A 22,837-nucleotide genomic window follows, 5' to 3' on the forward strand; every position below is an offset into this window, starting at 1 on the left:
CTACTAAGTTAATTAAAGAAAACAATATAAATATAGATATATACATTCAGTGTTTGACAGTACTTCATTAAAGGAACCGTTACTTGAAAAAAATAAATACATTTTTCGAGTTGACTATCTTGTCCAAGAACCCGTTGAGTTAAGAGTTACTTCTTTGTTTTTAAAAAAAATCTCATAGTAATATTTTGTAGGTTAAGACTGCCTAAAAAACTCCAGAAATCATTTATTGCCATCGATTCCAATGTTGGGCTTTTATTTTGAATTTCCCGTCAGATTATGAACGGAAACATTTGCACTTTGTAGCTTTTTTCCAGACCACTTGCGAGAACTATTCTGTTTTCGTTTTATGTAACATTGATGGGTTAATGACAACACTTAGTTGATTATTAGCTAATGTGGGTATCACGTTTGTTTGCTTTTTAAATACTTGACAGTATTTGAGAGTTCATTATTATTTTTTGATTACTTAAGTTATGTACTTGGATGAGTTTGTGAAGTCCCAAAATAACCAAACATATTTCTGCTTAATGGTTTTATTTCTTCTTCCATTTTAATGTATTGTAGTTGCTTATACAGAGTGGACTAGTGATTTACAACTTCACCTAAAGCATTTTAAAACACAATATTAGCAAGCTATTTGTGTTACCCTCAATATTTATGTCAAGCTAATGTTTCGGGGTTGGTACACAGTAAAATATGTCAAAGGAAAACAAATGTTTTGGCACATCAGCTGTTACTCTAGGCTAGTTAGCATGCTTTGTTACAAACAACTTAACAAAAGAACAGTATTTGGTCCAATTAGCCGAGTTTAGAGTTTTCACACACAACCTCCTAAAATGCAAAATAGTTTCACTTCACTAAAAATATGTTTGGGATGTTGTGACCTCTTTCGTTTTCTTCTAAGTGCGCAGAACGAGGGAGCAAATAATACTACTAGATACACCGTAGAAATGAGTTTTGAAAGGTTTTAGATGTTATACAAATACATACATTTAAACTTTTGGACGTTTTACCACTTTTGCGTATGTTTGTGTAAAACGTTCGACAAATCTGATTGCGAAAAACCAAAAAACAAAACAAAAAAAAAACAACAAAAAAAAAAAACATTTGAATAAGTGTTGCTTCATGTCACTCATGTTTCAGGCAAATAACCTGGATGCATGACATCAGGTCTGAAAGTAAACCTTTGCCGTGACAATAAACTCTGCCCCCTTCAGGAACCTTAAGTAAAAAATCTGCAGATCAACCAGTGAAACACAAGTTAGTGATACAGAATTATTTGGATAATAATAATAATAATAATAATAATAATAATAATAATAATAATAATAATAATAATAATAACGCCAGTTTGATTTTTGTTTCATCATGCAAAGTCATAGTGATAATATATAATTTATTGTCTTGGGTTTTTTGCAAGTATCGTCATTTTTATGAATTATGTTTTGTTATTTCTGTTGTGATGATTTTTGAGTCTTATTTTGGTAGGCACTTTAGGTTAATTACATTTCTGTAATATAAGTGCTTTATAAATTAAATTAGTTTAAATTGAATCATTGCTCTTATTCATACAGAGGGAAGTGGACTGTACATTTTAGCAGTTGATGAATCCATATTTTTTCTACAATAATTTTCAGAAATACAAGATTGAAAGTGCAGGTAAATGAAATACAGCATACCTGCCAGCGCTCGCGCCTCCTTGTTCATCGGTTTTCTCTTCACCAGACGCCTTAATGTCCATTTACCTTGGAAATAATTCGTACGACAATTTAGGAACCATTAATCTACTGCATGAAGGTCTAAGAGCCTTCAAAACAAAGCTTTTACTTTGAAATTTTGACCAGCGGCTAAAGCGGACGTTTTATTTTGTTGACCGGAAATGAGGCGTGTGTGTGTGGGAGAGGGAGGCTGTGGGCGGTGAGATGTTTGTCAGCTGACCTGGCTGTACCTCTCACAGAAGTCACAACACCGTGTCGGTTCTCCTTGACAGCTACATGTAGCAGCGTCTCCACCGAGGCTCTGGCGTGGTACTGCGGCGGGTTATGTTTCCCTGAGACGGGGGTGGGGAGGCGGAGGTCCGTGCATCACACTGCTCCACCATGGCGGCCGAAATCCAGCCTCGTCCGCAGGCTAGGAAGCCGTGCCTGCTGAGTAAAATCGAGGCTTTCCAGGAGGTTGTGACCGCGGCGGCGATCATCCCTAAAGAAGACGGGGTGATCAGCGTATCCGAGGACCGGTAGGTCTCTGCGCCACACGGCGGCCACATAATAACCTTTGATATACATCCGAGGCTATTTTACCTTAATATTGACGTTTTTCAGTTAAGCATAAAGCTGTTTGTCATCACATGTTCATATGTCTTCAAAACAGTAACGCAAGATGTGCGGAGTCCCCTTAAAATCGTCCTTTTATTACAATAGCATAGTATCACACTAATATTTAATTTCAGTACATTTATTCAGTGAGAGAATAATAATAAAAAAACAGTGTAAAAATCTTCATTGAAATATTATATTAGCACCCCTACTGTCAACATTTTGTACAGCACCCTTTTGCCAGTAGCTCAGCACTTTGCTTCTGTAACAGTTCACAAGGTTTGAGCATACAGAGAGAGGGATCTTTGACCATTCATTTTTACACTGTCTCTATATAATAATGGATCATCCTGGCTCATCTGTTGTAGTCTCTTCTGCTCACTCCCGGGTTTCATGTAGGATTCGGTAGAACTAGAGATGATCATGGAAGAAGGAAGAAGGTGTTTGCTGAACTATTTTATGCTGATTTGGCCTGTATGTTTTTGGATTTACAATATTATTGTTTTTTTAAAGAGTTCGTGGTGCCATGTACTCTAAAGCTGCCCAGGCTTTTTTTTTTTTTGGAAGAGAAGGAAGGTTTTTGCCCATTTTTATCTTTTATTTTCACACCAAACTAACCTGTCCCAGGTAAAATCCTATAGGGAGTTTTGAAAAAGCTCCATATGTTTATGCTTATGATGGTATATCAGAAAGGGCTTCTTCTTGCCATGCCTCATGGCATCTAATGGTTGCTATGGAGAGCTGATGACAGGAAGAAGCCACCGTTTGCTCCATTATTATTAAGGTAAGCTTTCATTCTCATCCGCCATAGTTGGCGGCATCTTAAAGACGACGGCTACAGTTTGCACCATATTTATATCCCAGGGAAACAGAAAGTTAATAAATTAGAAGTTGCTAAAATCTGAAAACATAAACACTTTTTGTTGATGTGTGTATTTTTAAAAAAATTTTTTTTTACCCTTTTGGCTGATTAAGATCAATAACTGGAACGTGGCATCTAAAAATTTAGCAACTTTAACTGTGTTTTTAATTTCTGTCATTTAGGTTTAACTCATTATTCTTCTGTTCCAGATGAAGGTATCTGAATTTGTTTGCTTTTTTTTCCTAGTGGTTACATTTACCTTATTGCAAATGCTAAGGTTAATTGTACCAATAAGTGCTAAATCAAGGATTTTGTTACAATTATTATTATTTTTTCCCCCTTGTGACTGACTACTCATTTAAAAATGGGCATTTTCTAAATTTATCACCTTGAATTAATGTTTCAGCAGGAAAAGATGGATTTATTTGAGGGATTTTTCACACTTTTCCACATTTCCCAGCTGCGTCAAAGAAACAGCAGCACAGTTTATCAGTCCCAGATTCTTAAGGTTACATATTCATAGTGTAAAATATGCTACCTTAACTTTACATGGGAATTAAATGAGGTGTAGCAGTGCACCCCAATAACTGGCCAACTCCAATAAAAAGATCATATAAACCCAATGCGATGGAATGAGCCTTGGTTGCATGTAAACGTGTTGTGTAAACGTGTTGTGTGGCATTTAAAAAAAAGGAACAACACAAATGCCAGATTAACATATTAAAATCTTTGGCTAATGTCTGAGTATGATTTGATATTTTATTTTGGTTCATTTTAGATTCCAGTTCCATTCCAACAATGATTATTGGTCTTTATATGGACACCATAACTTTAAAAAAAGAAAAAAAAAAGTCACTGAATTCCTAAAATAAATCACAGTCGACTGAAAAAGGTGGAATTTGATCAGCTTAATTATCTAAATATTCAGTTGATTTCTCCAATTTTTCCAAATCTGGCCTCTAAAGAACAATAATCTGAACTTGCTTTTGTGTCTTTCTGTGACATAACACCAGGTAGTTAAAACAATGAGGTGGCACGATGAGGGTAGGGTTAGGGTTAGAGGAGGCGTATTTCAGCAAAGGAACCCAGTCATTTCTAAAGAGAGGGAGGATTTGGTCAATTAGCAGAACCTGCTCTGTCTCGCACGATCCTCCTGAACGTTCCTTTAACGTTAATGAGTCATGGATTCTTGCAGTTTTAAATGAGCAAAAATACGGCTGTGCATCAGAGAGGAAAAAAAACAGAATTGTCTGACTCCACTTCGGGAAAAAACAAGAGACTACAAACTAAATTCTGACTTGTGTGTATGTATCCATTTTTTGGGTGATATTTTAATCATTTTTAGAAACTCACCCATAAAACAGATTCCAACAATTTCCAAATATGTTTATTCTCTTCAAAGCCGAGGTTTAAAGTGGAGCTCTTCACAAACACAGGATGAATTCCTTTATGGGACGATCAATTCAGCCTTTGATTTGAGGAATTTCATTCTTCCGTTGTCATTAGCTCGTTAGCAGAAGACAACTGGAGGTTTGTCGTTCTTTGCTCTATTAAAAACTTAAACTCTCACCTGGAAGGATTCGACAGAGAACCGCTTTTGGGTGAGACCGAAGGAAGTTCAGTAGCTTTTTATTTAAGCCTGTAGACTTATCTGTGAAATATGGTGAGTTAATTTATTTAGATTTGGTATAAAAATGTTTTGTTCTGGCAGATGCAAGGATGCAAATGATTTTACCCTAGTTTAACATATATATTTTTTAAATTTAAGTAAGATCTTTAGAGTCTGGTCACTTGTGTTTTTCCCCTTTTCTCAGGAACGAAGGAGATGTGAAACTGAGGTTTATTTCCTGTGGAGCTGGCCGGGTGGATTTGGGTTGAACTTTTTAGCACCGGCCTGGTAGATGGATTAGCGTCTATCAATAATTTACCTCACCTAAGACTTAATGAGATGCTTCTGTTCCCACAGAACAATCCGAGTTTGGCTGAAGAGGGACAGCGGTCAGTACTGGCCAAGTGTTTACCACGCCATGCCCTGTAAGTTTCCCCTGTCTGTATTTCACGTCTGCACTGCTTCTTCTTAACCTGTTTTCACAATCTGATTGGTGCAGTAAAAATAATAGAAATAACACTTTGAGCCAAGTAGTTACTTATGGTCATAAGGAATCTCTCTCTTTTTTTTTTTTAAAGTCTGCAGATTTCACGCCCTGACAGAAATCAGAGTTCCTGCAGGAGTTTTTCATGTTCTTTCTCTTTGTGTGGCAACGCCGTACATTTTTGACAGTTTGCCCTCGTTTTCCTCCAGCTGGGCGGCTGAAGGAAATCCCATGTAACAATCAGCAAAATCTTCCGCCGACAATGTGAAGCATTTTGGTTTACTGACACAGGAATCCATGTTTCACACGCCAACCGTGAACGTTTGCATTTCTAAAGCGGACTTAAAATATGAATTAACCCAACTTTATTACAATTAAATGACTCCTATTAATGAGGTGATTTATTTAGTATATGAGATACATTAGGTCTTTTTTTTCTTCTTTTTTGTGAACCCTTAAGAAGAACAGTTTTCAGCCAACAATCTCCCGTGCCTCTTGACCTTTTCGTCCCTTTCATCATCTTCATGTTACAACCCCAAATGTCAAAAAAAAAAAAATCTCGGTTAATTTTATGCAATGGAGCAACATAAACCAATGCTTAATGGAGAAGTGGAAAGAAAATCAATTCTGGTTTTTTAAAATTACTTATATTAAAAAACAAAAGGCGGCTGGGCTTTTTTTTTCTATACCTCTAAATAAAATTCAACACAAATACTTCTAGAAGTCTCCCTGTCAGTAGATAGAGGAATTTAATGTCTGGCTAAATGCAGCTCAAAAAAAGAAAAATTGAAAAGAAGCAATAGAAGAACACAGCAAAAATATAAAAGATGGAGCTAAATGCAAGTAAGTTATTGTTATCCTTTAAACTTAAAAATATGCACTATTTACATATAAGTTCTCACTGAAATTTTTAACTAAACAAAATGTGAACATGTCCAGGGAGTGTGGATTTTTGTTTTTGCAGAACGTTGCATATGTCCTGCACACCAACATGTTTGTGCACATTTGTAGATTTATTTCTACTTTTATTCACATATCTCACACGTACAATCTGCCACGTGAAATTAATGCAAAATATACTGAATTTGATTCTGTATGTATGAACACTTTTTAATGCTTCTTTTACTTTTTTCTTTTACTTTTACCAGCTACTTATTCTGCAACATTTCAAACACAAACTACTAAAACCCAAAATGTCTTAGCAATAAGCATAAACTCCACAGACTGTAGTATGTGATCAGTAACAGGCTTCAATAACCTATTAATCAATCTATGTAACATTATTGAACTAATTACAATTGATAAAACTCAAAAAATCTAAAAATAAATGTAAATGTTGGGGGAAAAGTGAGTAACTTTGTGTCCGAATTCCTGACGCAAAATAAAAATGAACTTTATAAAACAGAGCTGTTGTTTTTAAGTTCAGATCGTTTTCGTCTCTGGATGCTAAAGCGTTTTTTTGTGGCTGCTTCAGATGCTAAGTTAACCTTAACCTTAACTTCTGTGGTAGCTTCAGAGCCTCACAAGACGCGTAAAACCAATGGTGTGATTTCCACAGCACTTTGCCACAGAAGATCTGGGTCACGCTCGGTTTATGCTGCCAGTAAAGCCATAGAGTTTTGAACAGAATTGGAGACATGTTATTTTTTACCGTTTATTTTGGTAACAATTAACTCTTTTTTTTTTTCTTCTCATGGTTTTTATCTGAACTGTTTCTGCGTTTTTATTGTCACTTTATTGTCATTTGTCACCTTTTTTTCTCTCTGGTTCTGTCTCGTGCTTCTGCATTTGTTAGGCAAACTTTGCTTATTTATAGTCACATGACCCACACTTAATAGTGGAACTCAAAACCGATGAGTAAGCCTGTTGACCGCAGCTCGAAGCTAAAGAAAAGTTTACATCTTTACATCTGTTTTATAGTCAGAGTGCTAGGACTTCAGACTCTGCTACTAACTAGAACTTCCCTCTCATAATGTTTTTTTCAGTTATTTTACATAATTTTGACTTAAAACAGACTTTCTTCTTTCATTTTTCTTGCAGCCTCATGTTCCTGTATGTCCTTTAACCCAGAAACCAGGAGGCTGTCTGTAGGTATGGATACAGGAAGTATCTGTGTAAGTAAAATCTCTACGACTCTTTCCTTCCTCAGCTGATCACTCAGTCAGCTGCTTTCCATTTTGTTCAGGCACTAAAAACACCTCAAGTATACAATATCAGTTTATGGGGGGAAAAAAAATGTTAAAGAGAGGAAGAAATAAAGTTGTACATGAATGAGCCGCAGCACTTAGCACTGCACTGTCGCATTAAAGAGCAACCAGCATGCGAAAATTGTCTCAGGTAGATCTTCTGGCAATTAGGAACCCAGTTTTCTCCTCTTTATGAAAGATGGAGTGCAACAAATCCCCGACGGTGTGCGCAGAAATCTTTTTTGATGAGATTGTTGGGGTTCATTAATGTGGGGATGCCATATCTGGGTCATTTATCTGCTGGCAACTCATCCACAATGTGCTTCCTGCAAGGAAATAAAAAACAAATCATGCAAATTGCTGCACAGCTGCTCTGGGCATCGCGACCTGCCACTGCTGTACATTGAGGTTGGTGTCTGTTGAAACAGGTCTGGGGCGCACACCTCCAAATTGCGTGTACACAAGTTGACACAGGGAGGCTATGAGCTTTTCAGGCTGAAGTTCAAATGCAAAATGTGCTAGTTGTGATGTACAAATGAAGTCCTGGAGTCATATTTAAGGATTTGGAGAATAAAAAAAAAAGAGAAGCAGAAGCATCATCTCATAAGCTAATGTTTAAAATACAGTTGTACATCAATGTGTAATACATTACATTAGCCGCAGTACAACCTGAGTTTGAGCAGCTTGCAATGAACAGTGAAAAATAAATGTCATACTCTGTGTGCTCAATACATTCTGAGTGTTCCGTGGAGACAGTCCTTCTATCTCCATAGAACAGGAGAAAGAAGAAGGAGAAAGTCCTTCTTTAAGCTGAAACTGATGGTAGAGGTGCAGAAATCTTTAAAATAGGAAAATCCAGCAGATACTAAGACCGTATTCAGCCCACGGTGACATTTTTAGGTTAGAAATTCAGAAAAAACAGCTGGGATAAAACTATTTGGTTTCTGAAAGCTCGATTGGGTCTTGCTGGCATCCACAGCGATGGCAGGTTGTCCAGGTTTGACCAGATCCAGGTCTTCTGGAGACCATGAAGCGATCTTGATCCTGTATGAAGGGGGCTTCATCTGCTCCTTAACAGAAAGTACCATTTATGTTACTTCCTTAAACCATTTAGCTTTTGTGTAATATTGTGTACATTATGTTAAAGGTCAGTGTGATCTTCTGAATTTATCCTAAATGTGTAGTGTGGATCAAAGTTTTAAAGTATCTTTCAAGTAAGACCTTATTTTTCCCAGTGCTTTCCACTATATTTTTATTTTACAATAAGTACTGGATTGCAGCTGCATTGCTTTGTTTTGTATGCTAACATATGAAATGACTCAAACTGGAGCACCAAAGATTGTGGTCTTTTTGACAAAATAAACTTGATGCAAAGCATCGTCATGGGGTTTGATTTTTGCCATATTTTGTTTTGGAACGAGAAAACCCCACGGGAAGAATCGGACGAGGCCACAACAGCACGGTGCAGATTTTAATCTCAGAACCTGAACTCTAAAAAGCTCCCACAAGGGTTTTAAATATAGTCGTTGCCTCAGAGGAAGCTGTCGTGCAGAACAACTTGTTTCTTTCTGCAGTGACCTGCAGGTTCTCCAGTCCTTTGTAGTCGTGTTTTGATGAAACGGTGTTTACTTTTCACCTCGTGTTCTGTGTCTCTTGGTCATTTTTATCATTCACCTCGTTGGGTACAAACAATCCTCTCTGTTTTTCTGTCTTTCAGGAGTTTATTCTGTCAGAGGACTACAACAAAATGACCCCGGCGCTCACATATCAGGGTGAGAAGCGACTCTTTTTATTTGTCGGTTATTTCTCATATTTTGAGGCAAACCGGGAGTTTGTAAAAACAGAAATTAATATGTTTAATCTTAGAAGACCTGAACATCATTCCTCTACTCCTACAGTGCTTTTCCACATCTTGTCACAAACATCAATGTATGAATGTATGAATGAATGAATGAATGAGTTATTTGTCCACTCCTCTTCGTAAAATATCTCAGGCTTGGTCAGATTAAATGGAAAGTGCTTGTGAACATTGACGATGCCGTTCCAACGTGTGAATACATCTTGATCTAAACCAGAGGTTCCCAAACTGTGGGGCGCGCCCCCTGGGGGGGGCGCGGGAAGCCGTCTGGATGGAAACAAAAAAAGACTGAACGCTGTATGTGCTGGGTTTTTACCTTAGAATGGCCAACTCTCTGTTATTCCTATGTCAATTTGATACAGTAGGGGCTTCCACACTTCCCATATCTGTGTCCTCTGTCACTTTTATCAGCAGTTAAAAATGTTTAATCCGTTGTTAACATGTCGTAACCTGTTTTTCCGAGCCACCTTTAAATGCAACATGAGCGCTATGACGCTCGCGCTGGGTTTACACCTGTGCGGCAGTGAAGGAGACCTCCTGCTGCTGTGCAGAGCTACGCAGGTGTGTTAGGATCATTGCACCAAACCAGCAAAACGCAAAGAACTTTTCACAGTTTTTCCCCCAAACTAACAGACTGTTGAGTAAAGCTGCTGGATGCAGGTAAAGTTAGCTAAAAGATGACGAGCTAATATCAATACAGCACCTTAAGCTTAACAAGTAGCCTGTAGGGTACCGATGTTGTCTATGTTCAGCTACGATTCATTTTGCCCCCCAAAAAAGTCGATTCCCATAATTAATCATAATTAATCAATTAATCATATTGTTTTTTTTCCTTCTTTTAAAAAAAAAAGAAGGCTCAGGCCGGAGCCTTTGTATTAGCTCGTTTCTGGTACGCCCGTTAATCTGACGCACAAGAGGCGTTCGCAAATAACGTCGGCGTCCAGAGTTCAGCGTTTTAAAGAAGGATTTTTCTTCAACAACATTACATGAATCCACGTGAAATTTTAACAACGCTTTGTATCAATTGAATAACCTAAATAACAGATTACAAACAATAAAGTCTTTGTTGTTGAGCTCACACGTCTATTTATTCAATAATTTAGCAGCAAAAACGGTTTTTGGATTTAAAATTGTACTTATTTTGTTGCTATACAAATTTAGTTTAAAATGTGATTAATTGCTTTTAATTAAATACAGAAACTCCAATTAACTCAATTAAAATTTTAATCAACTCCCCCCACTTGTAACATCCAACTAAATATTGAAGCTTGTATTTGTAGCAACACACAGTGTGAAGAGGAACGAATACTTCTGTCATCGGATCAAGATGCTTTCATTTCTTGGGGTTTTGACCCTAATAATCGGGTTTTACTCCACTTTTCTATGGCATGTTATAACATTGTAATGCTACGCAGTGTTATCTCGGTTTCTCGTGTCTTTTACTCTCTGTGCTCACAATTCCTTCCCGATTATAATTCACTCCAGACGCAGGCTCCTGTACCGTAGCGCTGATCGATTGGTCTTAACCAGATCGTTTTTGTCTGCTCTCTCTGCCTGCAGCCCATCAGGGCCGAGTGGCGGTGGTGCTCTTTGTGTTGGAGATGGAGTGGCTGCTGAGCACGGGCCAGGACAGAAACTTCACCTGGCACTGCTCGGAGAGCGGCCAGCAGCTGGGGACGTACCGCACCGCGGCCTGGGTCTCAGGACTGCAGTATCCTTCAACACCTCCTGTTATCGTCATCTGCAGGTCACCTCACCATGCAGAGGCGAACATTCACACAAAGTGCTTCGAATTTGGTAAAAAAAAAAAAAACAAATAAATAACTGTCTATAATAGTGAAAGCCTGCTCTAATTTAAGAATGGAGCAATTAGAAAAAGAAAAAAAAAAGCAGGGCAATTGAGATTAACTTCCAGTGGGTTTGTGCTAATGGAAAGGACAAACAATACGAATCAGTCATGCTGCTGTCAAGGAAACGGTCTGAGTGGGTTTCTGTAATGGGCAGATGAAAGGCTGCGAGTGCTCGGCAGCAACACCGATCCATACAAATGAACCCGCCGCCGGGTCACGCAGCGATGATATCCTGCCTCGGCTCGCTGGCAGCGCGTGGAACCGGCTGAGACTTTTTTTCTTTTTCTTTTTTTTTCTGGAGGCTGTGTTGGCGTGGTGGAAGTAAGTGTTTGCTGCCAGTCGGCATTAAACTCACAGTAACGGTGTTACACCGAGGATGAATTTGTTTTCCAGGCAGATGCTGCTGTTTAGCAGGACGTTAGTGGATTATAAATAAAGACAAATCACATGTAGGTCTCTAAGGTCAATTAACCAAAAATGTTGAATGATTTTAATCAGATCGTTTTTGAGAATCATCATCATCCCAGGAAATACATGCAACTGCGTAAGGAGACTATTCAACAATGGAGCTTGCATTTTAACGCCAGGCATCCACTTCTATAAAAACCTAACCGCAGTATGAACATGATGATGCAGGTATTTATTATAGTCTTTTCTTTTTTTCTTTACAAGAAATGATGGCAGTGAAATGGAATAATAAACATTAGACTACAGGGATCCATTGATGTCTGGGAAAGTCTGGAGTCTATTTATTTATTGTTTTACATTTTCTGCAGCTGGACTATTTTAAGTATAGAAAAACGATCAATAGGAAAACAAGTTCCCGCTTTCCAGATTTTATCTCTTATTGTGTCATCTAAAAGAAAACAAATCTGAATTTCTACATAGAGCAATTCTTAAATTGATTTAAATTCGATTTGGATCGTTTAGCTGTGAGTTGAAACATCTCAACATAATTTTCTTTTTCGAGGTTCCTGTGAAATCAGTTTTTAATGCTGCCGTTTTCGGAAATTAGTTTTATGTTTTGGGTTGTAATTGTATTAGTTTAAAATGTGAAAGCTAAAAATCTGTTTTGAAAGGAAAAACAGACCGTAAAAAAATGTTTGTTTTTTTGTTGTTTTTTTTTGCAATTTTGATTTAGGCTTACAAATGACATCTTTGGCTTCTTGACCTACCTGATAAAGGTTTTGCAGATTTATGCAGTTTTGGGAAATCTAAGTGTGATGGATTTTGAAGTGGAGCAGATTTAACTTGTCAAGAGACATTAAATTAAGCAGTGACCTTTATCACACTGCTGGATCAGAAACCTCTGTTTCATAATATATTGACCATACAGACTGTACAACACAACTAGGTAAATCATTTTCTTTCCACTCAAATGTCTGAAAAAACTTGAAACTTGAGCCCGGAAAAATCTGGAATAATTTTTTTTTAAATAAAGCACATAAATTATGATCCAAGCTGGCATTTGTCTTGTAATCCAGTATGCAAACTTGCTTTTGTTTATTTATTTTAATCACTACAGATGGTTGAAAAACCCAGATCTTTAACAAATGTAGACTTTAAGGAAGAGTGTCTAGAAGAAAGTTGATGAAAGGAAGTCGTCAGACATCTGGGTTGCAGTTTGTCAGGGAACGCTGAAGGAAGTTTCTGGTTTGTCAAGACCCAAACTTAGCTTTTTTTTCTTTTTTTTTTTTAGCCAACATTAAAAACATGTGGTGCAGAAAAAAGCACGGTGGTGACAGCATCATCCTGTGGGGGGATGCTGTTTTTCAGCTAGGTCAAGGAAGCTGGTGACAGTTTGTAGGCAGAAGCTAAATATAAGAGAATCGTGGAAGAAAACGCTCAAAACACTGACAGAACTACAAGGGAATGGTTCAAATCAAAACACATTCATGAGTTAAAGATTTAAAAACTATACAGAATCTCTGGCAAGGCAAAAAATCAAATGTCTATATTTTTTTTTTATTTGGTTGAACATTGTTATAGGAAATTTGCCTGTTGTTTTTTTATTACTTCCTCCTTTCTGCAGCCATGTGGCAACGACTGAACCTGTTAGGTGATCTAACAGGTTGGGGAGGGTAAACGTTGCCCGCAGCCTGAGACAAACCTCTGAAAACACCTTTCACTTAAGCATCACATGCAGCAGCTGACACGTTTGGTGCAGACTTTTGGTAAAACGCAGAGCTCATTAATTACAATCGATTCTTGTTTGTTCGGTGAATTGTTTCTTAACCTTCGACCAGGTTTGATGTAGAGACCAGGCACGCCTTTGTAGGGGACCAGTCTGGTCAGGTGACCATCCTGAAGCTGGAGCAGGACAGCTGCAGCCTGGTTACCACCTTCAAAGGACACACAGGTACATCACATCAGTACACCCACACACACTCGGTTCTTTTGTTTTTATTACAAAATTTTAAGCTATTATAAAATGAAATGAGCTTAACAAATAGCTAAGTAAAAATGTCTAATAGCAGGGAGTAAGCTATTAGTATAAGTGTATGTTAATGCAAATTTCTATGAGAAAATTCAATTATTTTCTTATTTAATCAATGCAAAACAGGTTTGATGAGAGAGAGAAAAAAAAGAAAGAGAAAACATCCTGCCAGAGATCAGAGGGGGTTTTATTTAACTTATCTGCAGGAAGGACGGCTCAGTGACACAGACCTTATCTGATGCTGATTAAAACCTCATGGTGAAAACTGAAAAAGTGACGGAGAAAAGCCTTGGTGACGGCCGATGTGGAGAGAGTTTGAACCAGTCAATGTCGCTGGTTATGCTAAATTGGTTCAGCCTCATAGCTTACCAACGCATTTAAATTAATCAGAATGTGGGTTAAACATTTCCAGCGATGGTTAGACTGACAAAAAAGAAAATGCTGTTTATGAACAGGAAATCTGACTATAAATAAAATAAATAAAAATTAAAAAATTGCATTCGGTATGATTTTACTAAAATAACGTTTAATAGGATGTCCGTGTGTCCTGAAAAGGTCTTATGTGGATATGCCTAAAATTAATGCCTTAAAATCTCTTAAATTCATAAAAATGCAAGTTGGTCTTAAATTCATTAATCACAGGTCTTAAATTACTTTGTTGTGATGCGACTATTTAGTATATTCTTTGTAGTTTTTCTTTTTCTGCAGGACTTTCCAATCACTCAAAAGTTTATCTAGTTTGCTACCAGTAAATGGCTGCTAATATCCCCTTGCTAGCTAGCTACATAGCTAGCTCGCTTTGTACTGACTGATTGAAGGGGCTTACTTCTCATATGGATCATCTGGTAAAATGGTATCTATTAATACCATTGTATTAATACATTATGTATCTAGCTAGCAAGGGGATATTAGCAGCTTGCTAACTAGCTACATAGCTAGCAAAGGAATGTTAGCAGCTAGCTACTAATGACCAGCTACAAAACTTGCTAGTCAGCTTTTTTTGCGTCTATCGTGGGTAAGTGCAAACTTATCGCCAGTTGGCTGAATGGCGTTCGTCTTCGCCACTGGATGCTACACATAAGATGCTACATTCATTCTTGGAGTCTTAAATTTGAGTTGGTGAAACCTTCATGACCCCTGGGTAAACAAGCTAGCTTATTTATTTAAGAAGTATGGAAATAACAGTATTGGTTTGGAAAGCTGATGGTTCATCCCTTTTTTAGCTTACGAAATGTTGCACATGTTCGGACTGCAGTCCCAAAATAGTTTGCCATAACTTTTCCATAGTCATTACATTTAGACAAGAAGACTATGAGTTCAAATAATGCCTTTAACAGAATAACAGACCTTTTCCACAGTTTTTGTCAGATTGTTTTATGTGTATTTATGTATGCATAAGTATGTTCAAAGCCAAGTTTTGAACATTTATCAGTATTTGTGCTTCAAATCAACAAATCCTAACCATCGAATCAAAATACAGCACACAGTGGCAGAAATGACAAAAAAAAAAAAAAAGTTTTAAAAAACGGGAGGATTTATTTCATGAACTCGTCTTTGCGCGGCAGGTAACGTGACGGCGCTGTGTTGGGACCCGGCTCAGCGGGTGCTGTTTTCCGGCAGCTCTGACCACTCCATCATCATGTGGGACATCGGGGGGAGGAAAGGCACCGCCATCGAACTGCAGGGGCACAAGTAGGAGATGCTCATCTTCATCAGGACGAACCAATTAGCTCTGAGTCTGCTCTCAGCTTTTGTACATAACAGATTTGAAGCAGGTTTCGACGACGCGAAGCCCAACGTTAGCTTTCGTTGACTCATTTAAGATTTGTTTATTTTTTGTGTGTGTGAACTGTTGTCAGTGACAAAGTCCAGGGCCTGTGCTATGCCTCACACACCCGCCAGCTCATCTCCTGCAGCTCAGATGGCAGCATTGTCATATGGAACATGGACGTGACTCGGCAAGAGGTGAGCGCGTAACCGCTGACATCAAAGTCGAGTCAGCGCACCGAATCGCTCTAAAGTGAAGCAAATGAAGATCATTTCAGCCGCTGGCAGCCGTGGAGGAGCGTTCTTTGTTTTTCTGTTTAGCTCCACTTGTCTCCACACAGCTAGCTGGGACCTAGTTTTGTCTTTATTTAATCAGACCCACATTTTTGCCTCTGTGTTTCGCCCAAACTCTCTCCGCTCTGCTCTGAAACGGCATCTTCTCCAGCAGAGAAACACTCACGGCTGGAATACAAAGTATTTTCACTGCCGCTGCCGGATCAGTGCTTTGCAAAGGTTAAACCAAAGTTCAATGTTTTTTTGCTGATTTACCTTGTTTACGAGAGTCACTTGACACATTTGGCTGAGTGCCGCTCTCGTGTTTGTGTGATAAACACGGATCCGGAGTCGGGGCAGAGCCGTCCGTTTATAGCACAAAGACCTACAGCAGAGGAAAAACTTGTTTCACAACAACAGAAACAACTAAATGTCTGAGGCTCAATAAAAAGCCCCCAATAACTTCAGCTTGAAATGATTTTGGGGGGGTTTAGGAAGACTGGAGTCACCGAGGAAAAGTTTTCATATCAGTTTGAGGTGAAAGAGGCGACACAGTCTGGATAGAGATCTCCGGACTGATGTGAATTTTGCTTCGGGCTACAGCTGCAACTAACGATTAGTTTAGTGATCGATTATTCTACCGATTAATCGGGTGGAAAAATTGGTGCTTTCTGCATATTTTTCATTTACCGCTTTTATACAGTTTTAGAAATACATAAAGAGATGCAAATAAATAATTCAAGTCTTTTTTAAAAAAAGAAAAGAAATATTTTATTGTGTGAAATACAATAGGAGCAATACTTTAGCGAACACTTGATCACTTGTAGTAAAGGATGCATCCTCAGCTAAAAAAATACGTCTTCACTTAGCATCAGTACAGTGTAGGGCTGATCTGTTTACTATTTCTTTGATTATCCAATTAATAATTGTATAGCAAATTGTGCTAAATACCATATTTTTGTTATTCTGTATATTTTGTTGTTCTGTCAGAATTGTGCTTCCTCTGACATTTTTTAATGCACAGCTGAAACGGCTAAAGTCGCTCGGTGGAATTGGCTGCTCACCAATCGGGGCATAAAATCAGCAATTTCTGATCGCGTGCCAATTTTGTTCCCAATGTTTGTTTCAACATTGGGAATTCTCTCGCTACAGAACTTGGAGAGAAGCTATAATTTTTTTGTATTGTGCATGTGTGCAGACTCCGGAGTGGCTGGACAGCGACTCCTGTCAGAAGTGTGAGCAGCCTTTCTTCTGGAACTTCAAACAGATGTGGGACAGTAAGAAGATCGGCCTGCGACAGGTACGTCACGCTGCCTGACCCAAAACTCCCTCGGCTTTCATCATCGGGCGGGAATAACCGCTCTCTTTCTGCTCGAGCAGCCGTGCATGACCGTATCCCTCCCGTTATTCCAGAGAAAACATTCCTAGAGCCCTTCACTTCTGCCACGCTAATGCTGAGAAAACATCCCTGTGGCTCTTTTATTGCCGACTTCTCAGAACCGGCTTCGTGTTGCGGTTACTCCTTTAAGAGTGTTTTCTGGTTGTGTTCAGGGTTCTTGGACAAAGTGGCAACGTTTTCCCAAGTGCTGTAGAAAGAACTTACAGCATAATCTTGATAGTTTTTGGCAATTTATTGTTGTTTCTCCATGTCAAAATGGGTCAAAAGTTTAAGTATATTTATCCAAAGTTTGGTAGTTTCATCCAAATCTCCAAAACAGTGGATTCATAGAAGGAACAATAGGTTGTGGAATGACTTAGCAGAGTCCAACCTGATGTTCTTTGAATCCAGTAGACTTGGAGAACTTCTGCTAGATTTGATTTCCATCTGAATTGTACAAAACATTTGAAATGTGTAGATTTTTTTTTTTTACATCACAAAAGCCTTCTTAACAGGAGTTTACACCAAAAGTACAAGTTCCATTTGCAGATTATTTCACTTGTAATATGGGAAAAATGTCTCGTTGCATTGTTCCAGACTTACAACTAGAACTTTTTCATCACTATTAAGGATAATCCAGCATTATTAAGGATCATTTATTTACTTAAAACGACCCCCTGTATCTTGCTGAAAAGTTACTTGTAAGTTAGTTTCGTCTTATTTCAAGTGTGTTAAGATGTTTGCAGTAGGAAGTACTTAATTGTGTTTTTTGCAAACAAACTGCATTTCTCCTGCAGTCTCTGCTCCTCCAGCGTTCACTTTACATAAATGTTGCATCTTTTATGAACACCTGCGACGGTTGGCCGGGCGACCTTTCGATTAGCGTTGGAGGACGCTTCGACTTCCCCGCTGTTTGACTTTCTATCTGTGGGGTTCATGTTGTAACAGGCAAAGCTCTCATTTCCCTACGGCTCCTCATCATCAGTCTGACACATTGCACATGTAAGAGGTGATTGTAGATCTACTGTTACAAAATGCTTCTTGCAAAACATTCAACTCACTCTATATCTGTAACTTTTACAATCCTAAGAGCCATGTTTGCTGTTAATCCAGCTAATTAGGAATTGTTTAGAGCTGCAAATGTGACAAGATCATTAAAAAATAGCACAAAAAAAACTGTACTTCAGGACAGTTGACATTTTTAAAGAACCACATTTTATTTCTGTTTCTAGATTTTAAAATACAGTAAAAGCATACAACTTTTTTTCTTTTTTGTTGACATTTATGAAAAATGAAATCCGAAAAAAGTTAATCGTTTCAAACGTAATGACAAAGAAAATATAAATCTCAAACAATATCATTGCTATTCAAAATAGTATTTGGTTTTGGACAATCAATACATTGCATGAAAAAAGCAGCATTTGTTATTACTTTTTTAATTAAAGCACTAGTTGATTTTCTTTTTACCATTTTAAACCAGAGTTTTTAAGAACCATTACGGAAGGTCCAAAGGCAAAAGATTGACTTTATTCTCTGCCTCACTGATGAGAAATGAGGGTCTTCATATGAGCTTTCGCACACTTAGCCTCTCATGTTTTCCTCAGCACCACTGCCGGAAGTGCGGCCAGGCCGTGTGCGGCAAATGTTCGTCCAAGCGCTCCACCATCCCCCTCATGGGCTTCGAGTTTGAGGTGCGGGTGTGTGACAGCTGCCACGAGTCCATCACCGACGAAGAGTGAGTCACAATCAGCCTCTGTCGATGCCGTATACTGTCCCTTTGTGCTCCCGGCGTTCCCCCTGGCGCTCTCACGCTGACGTCTCCCCCTTGTGTGCGTTTCAGCCGAGCTCCCACCGCCACCTTCCACGACAGCAAGCACAACATTGTTTACATGCACTACGAGCCCACCACGGGAAACCTGCTCACCTCCGGCACCGACAAGGTCGTCAAGGTCTGGCACCGGAGATGACGAGTTTTTCGACGTTGTAGTTCGAGGGTTCGGACACCAGGGGGCGACAGATGCTCAAGAAACTGAGCCAGTCGTTTTCTATGAGTTGGTCAAAATTGAAAATGTTAAAGTTGAAGCAAAAATAATAATTTTAAAACGGTGCAAATGCAGTTTAAATGTCATATTGGTCCTGAGCTTATTTAAAAAAAAAATTAACCATCTGATTTGAAGATACATCTGCAAATTCAGACATAATTCTGGCTTCATGTTGTCGTTTTCAGTACAGTTGTGCTTCATCCATTCAAGCCATTGTCCTCTTGAAATTAGGTTTGAAACAGTTATTCGTATTAATCATGATTAATCAGAAATCATTCTCAACTAATTTCATAATCGATTAATCGTTAAGCACAGTATATAAACTCTAAAGCCATGCCATTTTCTGAAAGAACAAATTACCCAGAGCAGTAATTAAGCAAAAACTGTACAAAAAAAATGCATACATTTTGCTTTTAAGATAAAAAATATATTGTTTTCTGTAAATATGTAAAATAACAGTTATGTCAGAAGCTTGTTGGTTTCCTTACCAAAAAAAAGTAATGGGCTTGATTTGCAAATTGATAAAGGACCTATATGCTAATTTTACTTACTTGTGTCTATTTTTTACCTGTATGCTTTATTTTGAGAAAATCAACAGTAAATTGTGCCTCATTTTAAATAGTTGTTTGTTCCACAATCCGTCCACAATAAAAAGCAGCAGTCAGAGTTCAGACCTGATTCTGTGGAGAACATGAGAGTCTGTTCAGTCTTGACAAAATTAAAGAGATAAGCTTTAAAAAGACTGCAGACTGTTTTATGGATGAGAATTCACATGTTTCTCTCTAAAGCTCTAGAAATGTGTTTCTAGAAGGATGTTTGTGATCTGGAGCTATACTTTTTCTTTTAATAGTATATTTCTCTCACACACTAAAACATTTTATTCTTCAGTTTCTTCTTAGCCTCTAACTTGGCCGATCAAGATGACTGCCATTATTTAAACAGAAGTTTTTTGTTTTTTTTTGCAGATATGGGACATGTCTCCTGTGGTGTCGTGAGTTTCCGTGGACACGGGGCAGCATTTCGGCCAACTGTGACCAGTCGCACTTCGATGAGAGCGAGGGAGCGGCGTCCGTGTCACCTGGATAATATTTAACCGCCATTTAGCAACAAAGCCTGGGTTGCTGCGTTTTCTCACAGCGGCGACACGGCAGGCCTGAGAGCAGCCTTAGAACGGTGCAACGTCTCACTCAACACGAGGTCACAGACTGGTTGGTCTTTGCTTGATATCTGGAGTGATCGCACTTGCACTCTGGGATTCGTTCTGGCATTCGACCTTGTAAGAAATTTAATATCTTATGTACTTTTCATAAATTTCCTTCCCACTGAAGATTGGAGGAGCGAAAAGTCATCAGACTCGGTTCTTGGATGCTAAGTCATCGACGTAATCGCATTTTTCACATCAATACAATTTTTTTAATTGTTATTATATAAACAAAAATACCATCAGGAGAAATTCAGGCCTGGATTATTATGACGCCCTCTAGAGGCTAAATTTGTTTTGTTCCTGTTACATCATTTTTTATGATTTTTTTTGACTAGTAAAAGTACATATTTTATTCACGAAGGTCATAAACAGCTACCTGGAAATTCATAATTATAGTCTGCTCTAAAAGAGTTTTCAACCTGCTTTTTTATTTAATTATTTTTACCCTCTAAAGGTAATTGATCAACATTTCCTGTAACATTTTGAATGTTATATTTCAGACAGTTGAGCCCCAACAACATGTCTGAAACATTAACCAAAGCATAACTCAAAGTGGCTGTGATAAACTACAGCAGCATGTTCTTTTTTAACCCTACCAAATTCTGAGGATGACGAATGCTTTGGTTTCTTCTGAACAGTAAGTGACTTTGAGTCCATAAATATCAGCTGATGCAGGTTTGGAAGTGATAAAGGAAGTAGCTTTAGGCCAACTGGCCCCTTTAATCCAGCCTCTTTGAGTTAATTTTGTGAAATAATCTGGTGAAAATGGTTGTTGCATGAACAGTTTCTTCCAGTTATCCTAGTTTCAGTGACTCTTAACTACTGAACAGTTAATTCAGTCGGGTCATAGTCTACACACAGTGCTAAATATGTTTACTTTAATTGGTGGCGGTTCTTTTGAATCCTGTGCGCTCTTTAAATCATCTCTGTTTGGTGTTGAGTATTTCAATTCAAGTTGAATTATTTTAGAGGTAGTGAAGATTAAATGCAGTCCAGATTCCTTGAAAGAAAAGCCCTTTAATTTTGGAATAATTCGTTGGAATTATTTTCTTGCACGTTTCATAACACAAGGGGGCGCCCATTGACAGGACGCATCCTTTTCTTTTTCTTATTTTTGAACGTTTGCACCGTCCCCCCCGTCATGCCGCCCTGCGGAGAGAGCCATCATGAAATCTCAGTTAACGTAGCGATAGATCTTCACTCCCTACAAAATAAATTGAATTGCCTCATCGTTCCTCACGCAGGCTTTTTTTATTTAATGGAAGTAAAATTATGCTTTGTATCACAAGCCAGATGACATCACTGCCAGATGGCCTGATGCATTGTGGGAACCTTTATTTACTTTCTCACAAGGCGCTTAGTCATAGTTTAGCTCTGCTTGAGTAATTCTGTAAAAAAAAAAAAAAAAAGGAATAACTCCAGCCCAAGTTCTTAAACAAATGCAACAAATTTGATCAACTTTCCTCTGATGTTAAAATTTGATGTTAAAGTGCAGCTGCCAGAATGATGGTTTGTTTGTGTTGCATGAGTGCAGCATCGCCCATTTCAGGAACACACAGGAAGCTCCACGGAACCTGTTTGGTTGTGGATTTGAAACCAGTTTAAGCTCCAGTCGTTATGGCGATGACGGCGGACACCGATGAGCCTCCTAATGAGCGATCGGTGACTCGGACCATGCTGCGCAGGAACATCGTCTGTGTCCTGTTATCGAGGTTATTTATTCCAAATGTTTGTTTCATGTATGAAACATGTACAGAAGCACATATCAGCACAGCTAGACGCTGTGGCATTTCAGAGATGCACCAGAGCGTAAAAACATTGCTACAAAACAGTTTAAATTGTTGTTTCTTTTTCAGCTTTTTATGTTGGCTTTACTGTTGATGCACTGGAATCACGAGGAAGAAAAATCATCGATTTCTCCTAAATGTTTTGTGTGCTTTTGTGACGACCGCTCGACGCTCAGCTCAAATCCCTCTGAGCTTCTTCCAAAGATTATCGATTATGGATCTGAAAACAAGGTTGTACAATCTGTTAACATTTCTCGCGTTTTTAGTTCATTTCCTTGACCACTTCCTGTGAACTAATGCACACCTGCAAGCTAAATTAAACAAAGTGTGATGATTAATGATGCAAACTGGTGTAAAATATACAGAGTTAACAGAATGGATTCTCTATTTCGCAAACTTAACCACACAGAAGAAACTGGGCTAGATGAAAACTTCTTCTTGGTTTTTGTTGCTTTTAAAGACCAGAGCTTATAAAGTTTATTTAAGGCCAGTTTTGACTTTTTGTTGCAGGAAAGAGGGAGAAAGAAAATGGTTGAATTTCAGCGTTTTCGTGAATGTAACACTGTGTATAGACGATCGATTAAAACAAAAAGTATTTACCCTTATCCGTCATGTCCGAGTCGTGTATTTGGCAACTGATATAGAAAGCTGCAGTTATTTCTGTTCCTTCACACTTTTTTTCTTCCACTTAACTTTCCAGTAATATGCTAGGAAACAGCCCTATGAAGCTCTTTGTGTTTTTTTTTGTGTGTGTGTTTTCCAGTTCTTGTGAAAGTTTTGTCATT

General features: G+C 38.3%; 1 protein-coding gene across 1 annotated transcript; it reads left to right on the top strand.

The window, feature by feature from the left end:
* The first annotated feature begins 1,878 nt into the window (after positions 1-1,878).
* Positions 1,879-22,657, top strand: wdfy2 (WD repeat and FYVE domain containing 2). The gene is made up of 12 exons (XM_081600711.1): positions 1,879-2,236; positions 5,144-5,211; positions 7,311-7,384; positions 9,174-9,228; positions 10,875-11,025; positions 13,411-13,523; positions 15,167-15,293; positions 15,461-15,566; positions 16,840-16,941; positions 18,624-18,754; positions 18,860-18,968; positions 20,027-22,657. The coding sequence occupies exons 1-12, from the start codon at positions 2,100-2,102 to the stop codon at positions 20,054-20,056; spliced, it is 1,203 nt and encodes a 400-aa protein (XP_081456837.1). The 5' UTR covers positions 1,879-2,099; the 3' UTR covers positions 20,057-22,657.
* The last annotated feature ends 180 nt before the right edge of the window (positions 22,658-22,837 follow it).

Source organism: Poecilia reticulata, chromosome 2, assembly GCF_904066995.2.
Source record: "Poecilia reticulata chromosome 2, P_reticulata-male-v2, whole genome shotgun sequence".
NCBI classification, from domain to species: Eukaryota; Metazoa; Chordata; class Actinopteri; order Cyprinodontiformes; family Poeciliidae; genus Poecilia; species Poecilia reticulata.

Coding starts and splice junctions, on each gene's coding strand:
- wdfy2 (XM_081600711.1), top strand. CDS start 2,100: ATGGCGGCCGAAATCCAGCCTCGTCCGCAGGCTAGGAAGCCGTGCCTG. Junction 11,026..13,410: donor GCCTGGGTCTCAGGACTGCA/GTATCCTTCAAC, acceptor ACCTTCGACCAG/GTTTGATGTAGAGACCAGGC. Junction 18,755..18,859: donor GAGTCCATCACCGACGAAGA/GTGAGTCACAAT, acceptor TGTGCGTTTCAG/CCGAGCTCCCACCGCCACCT.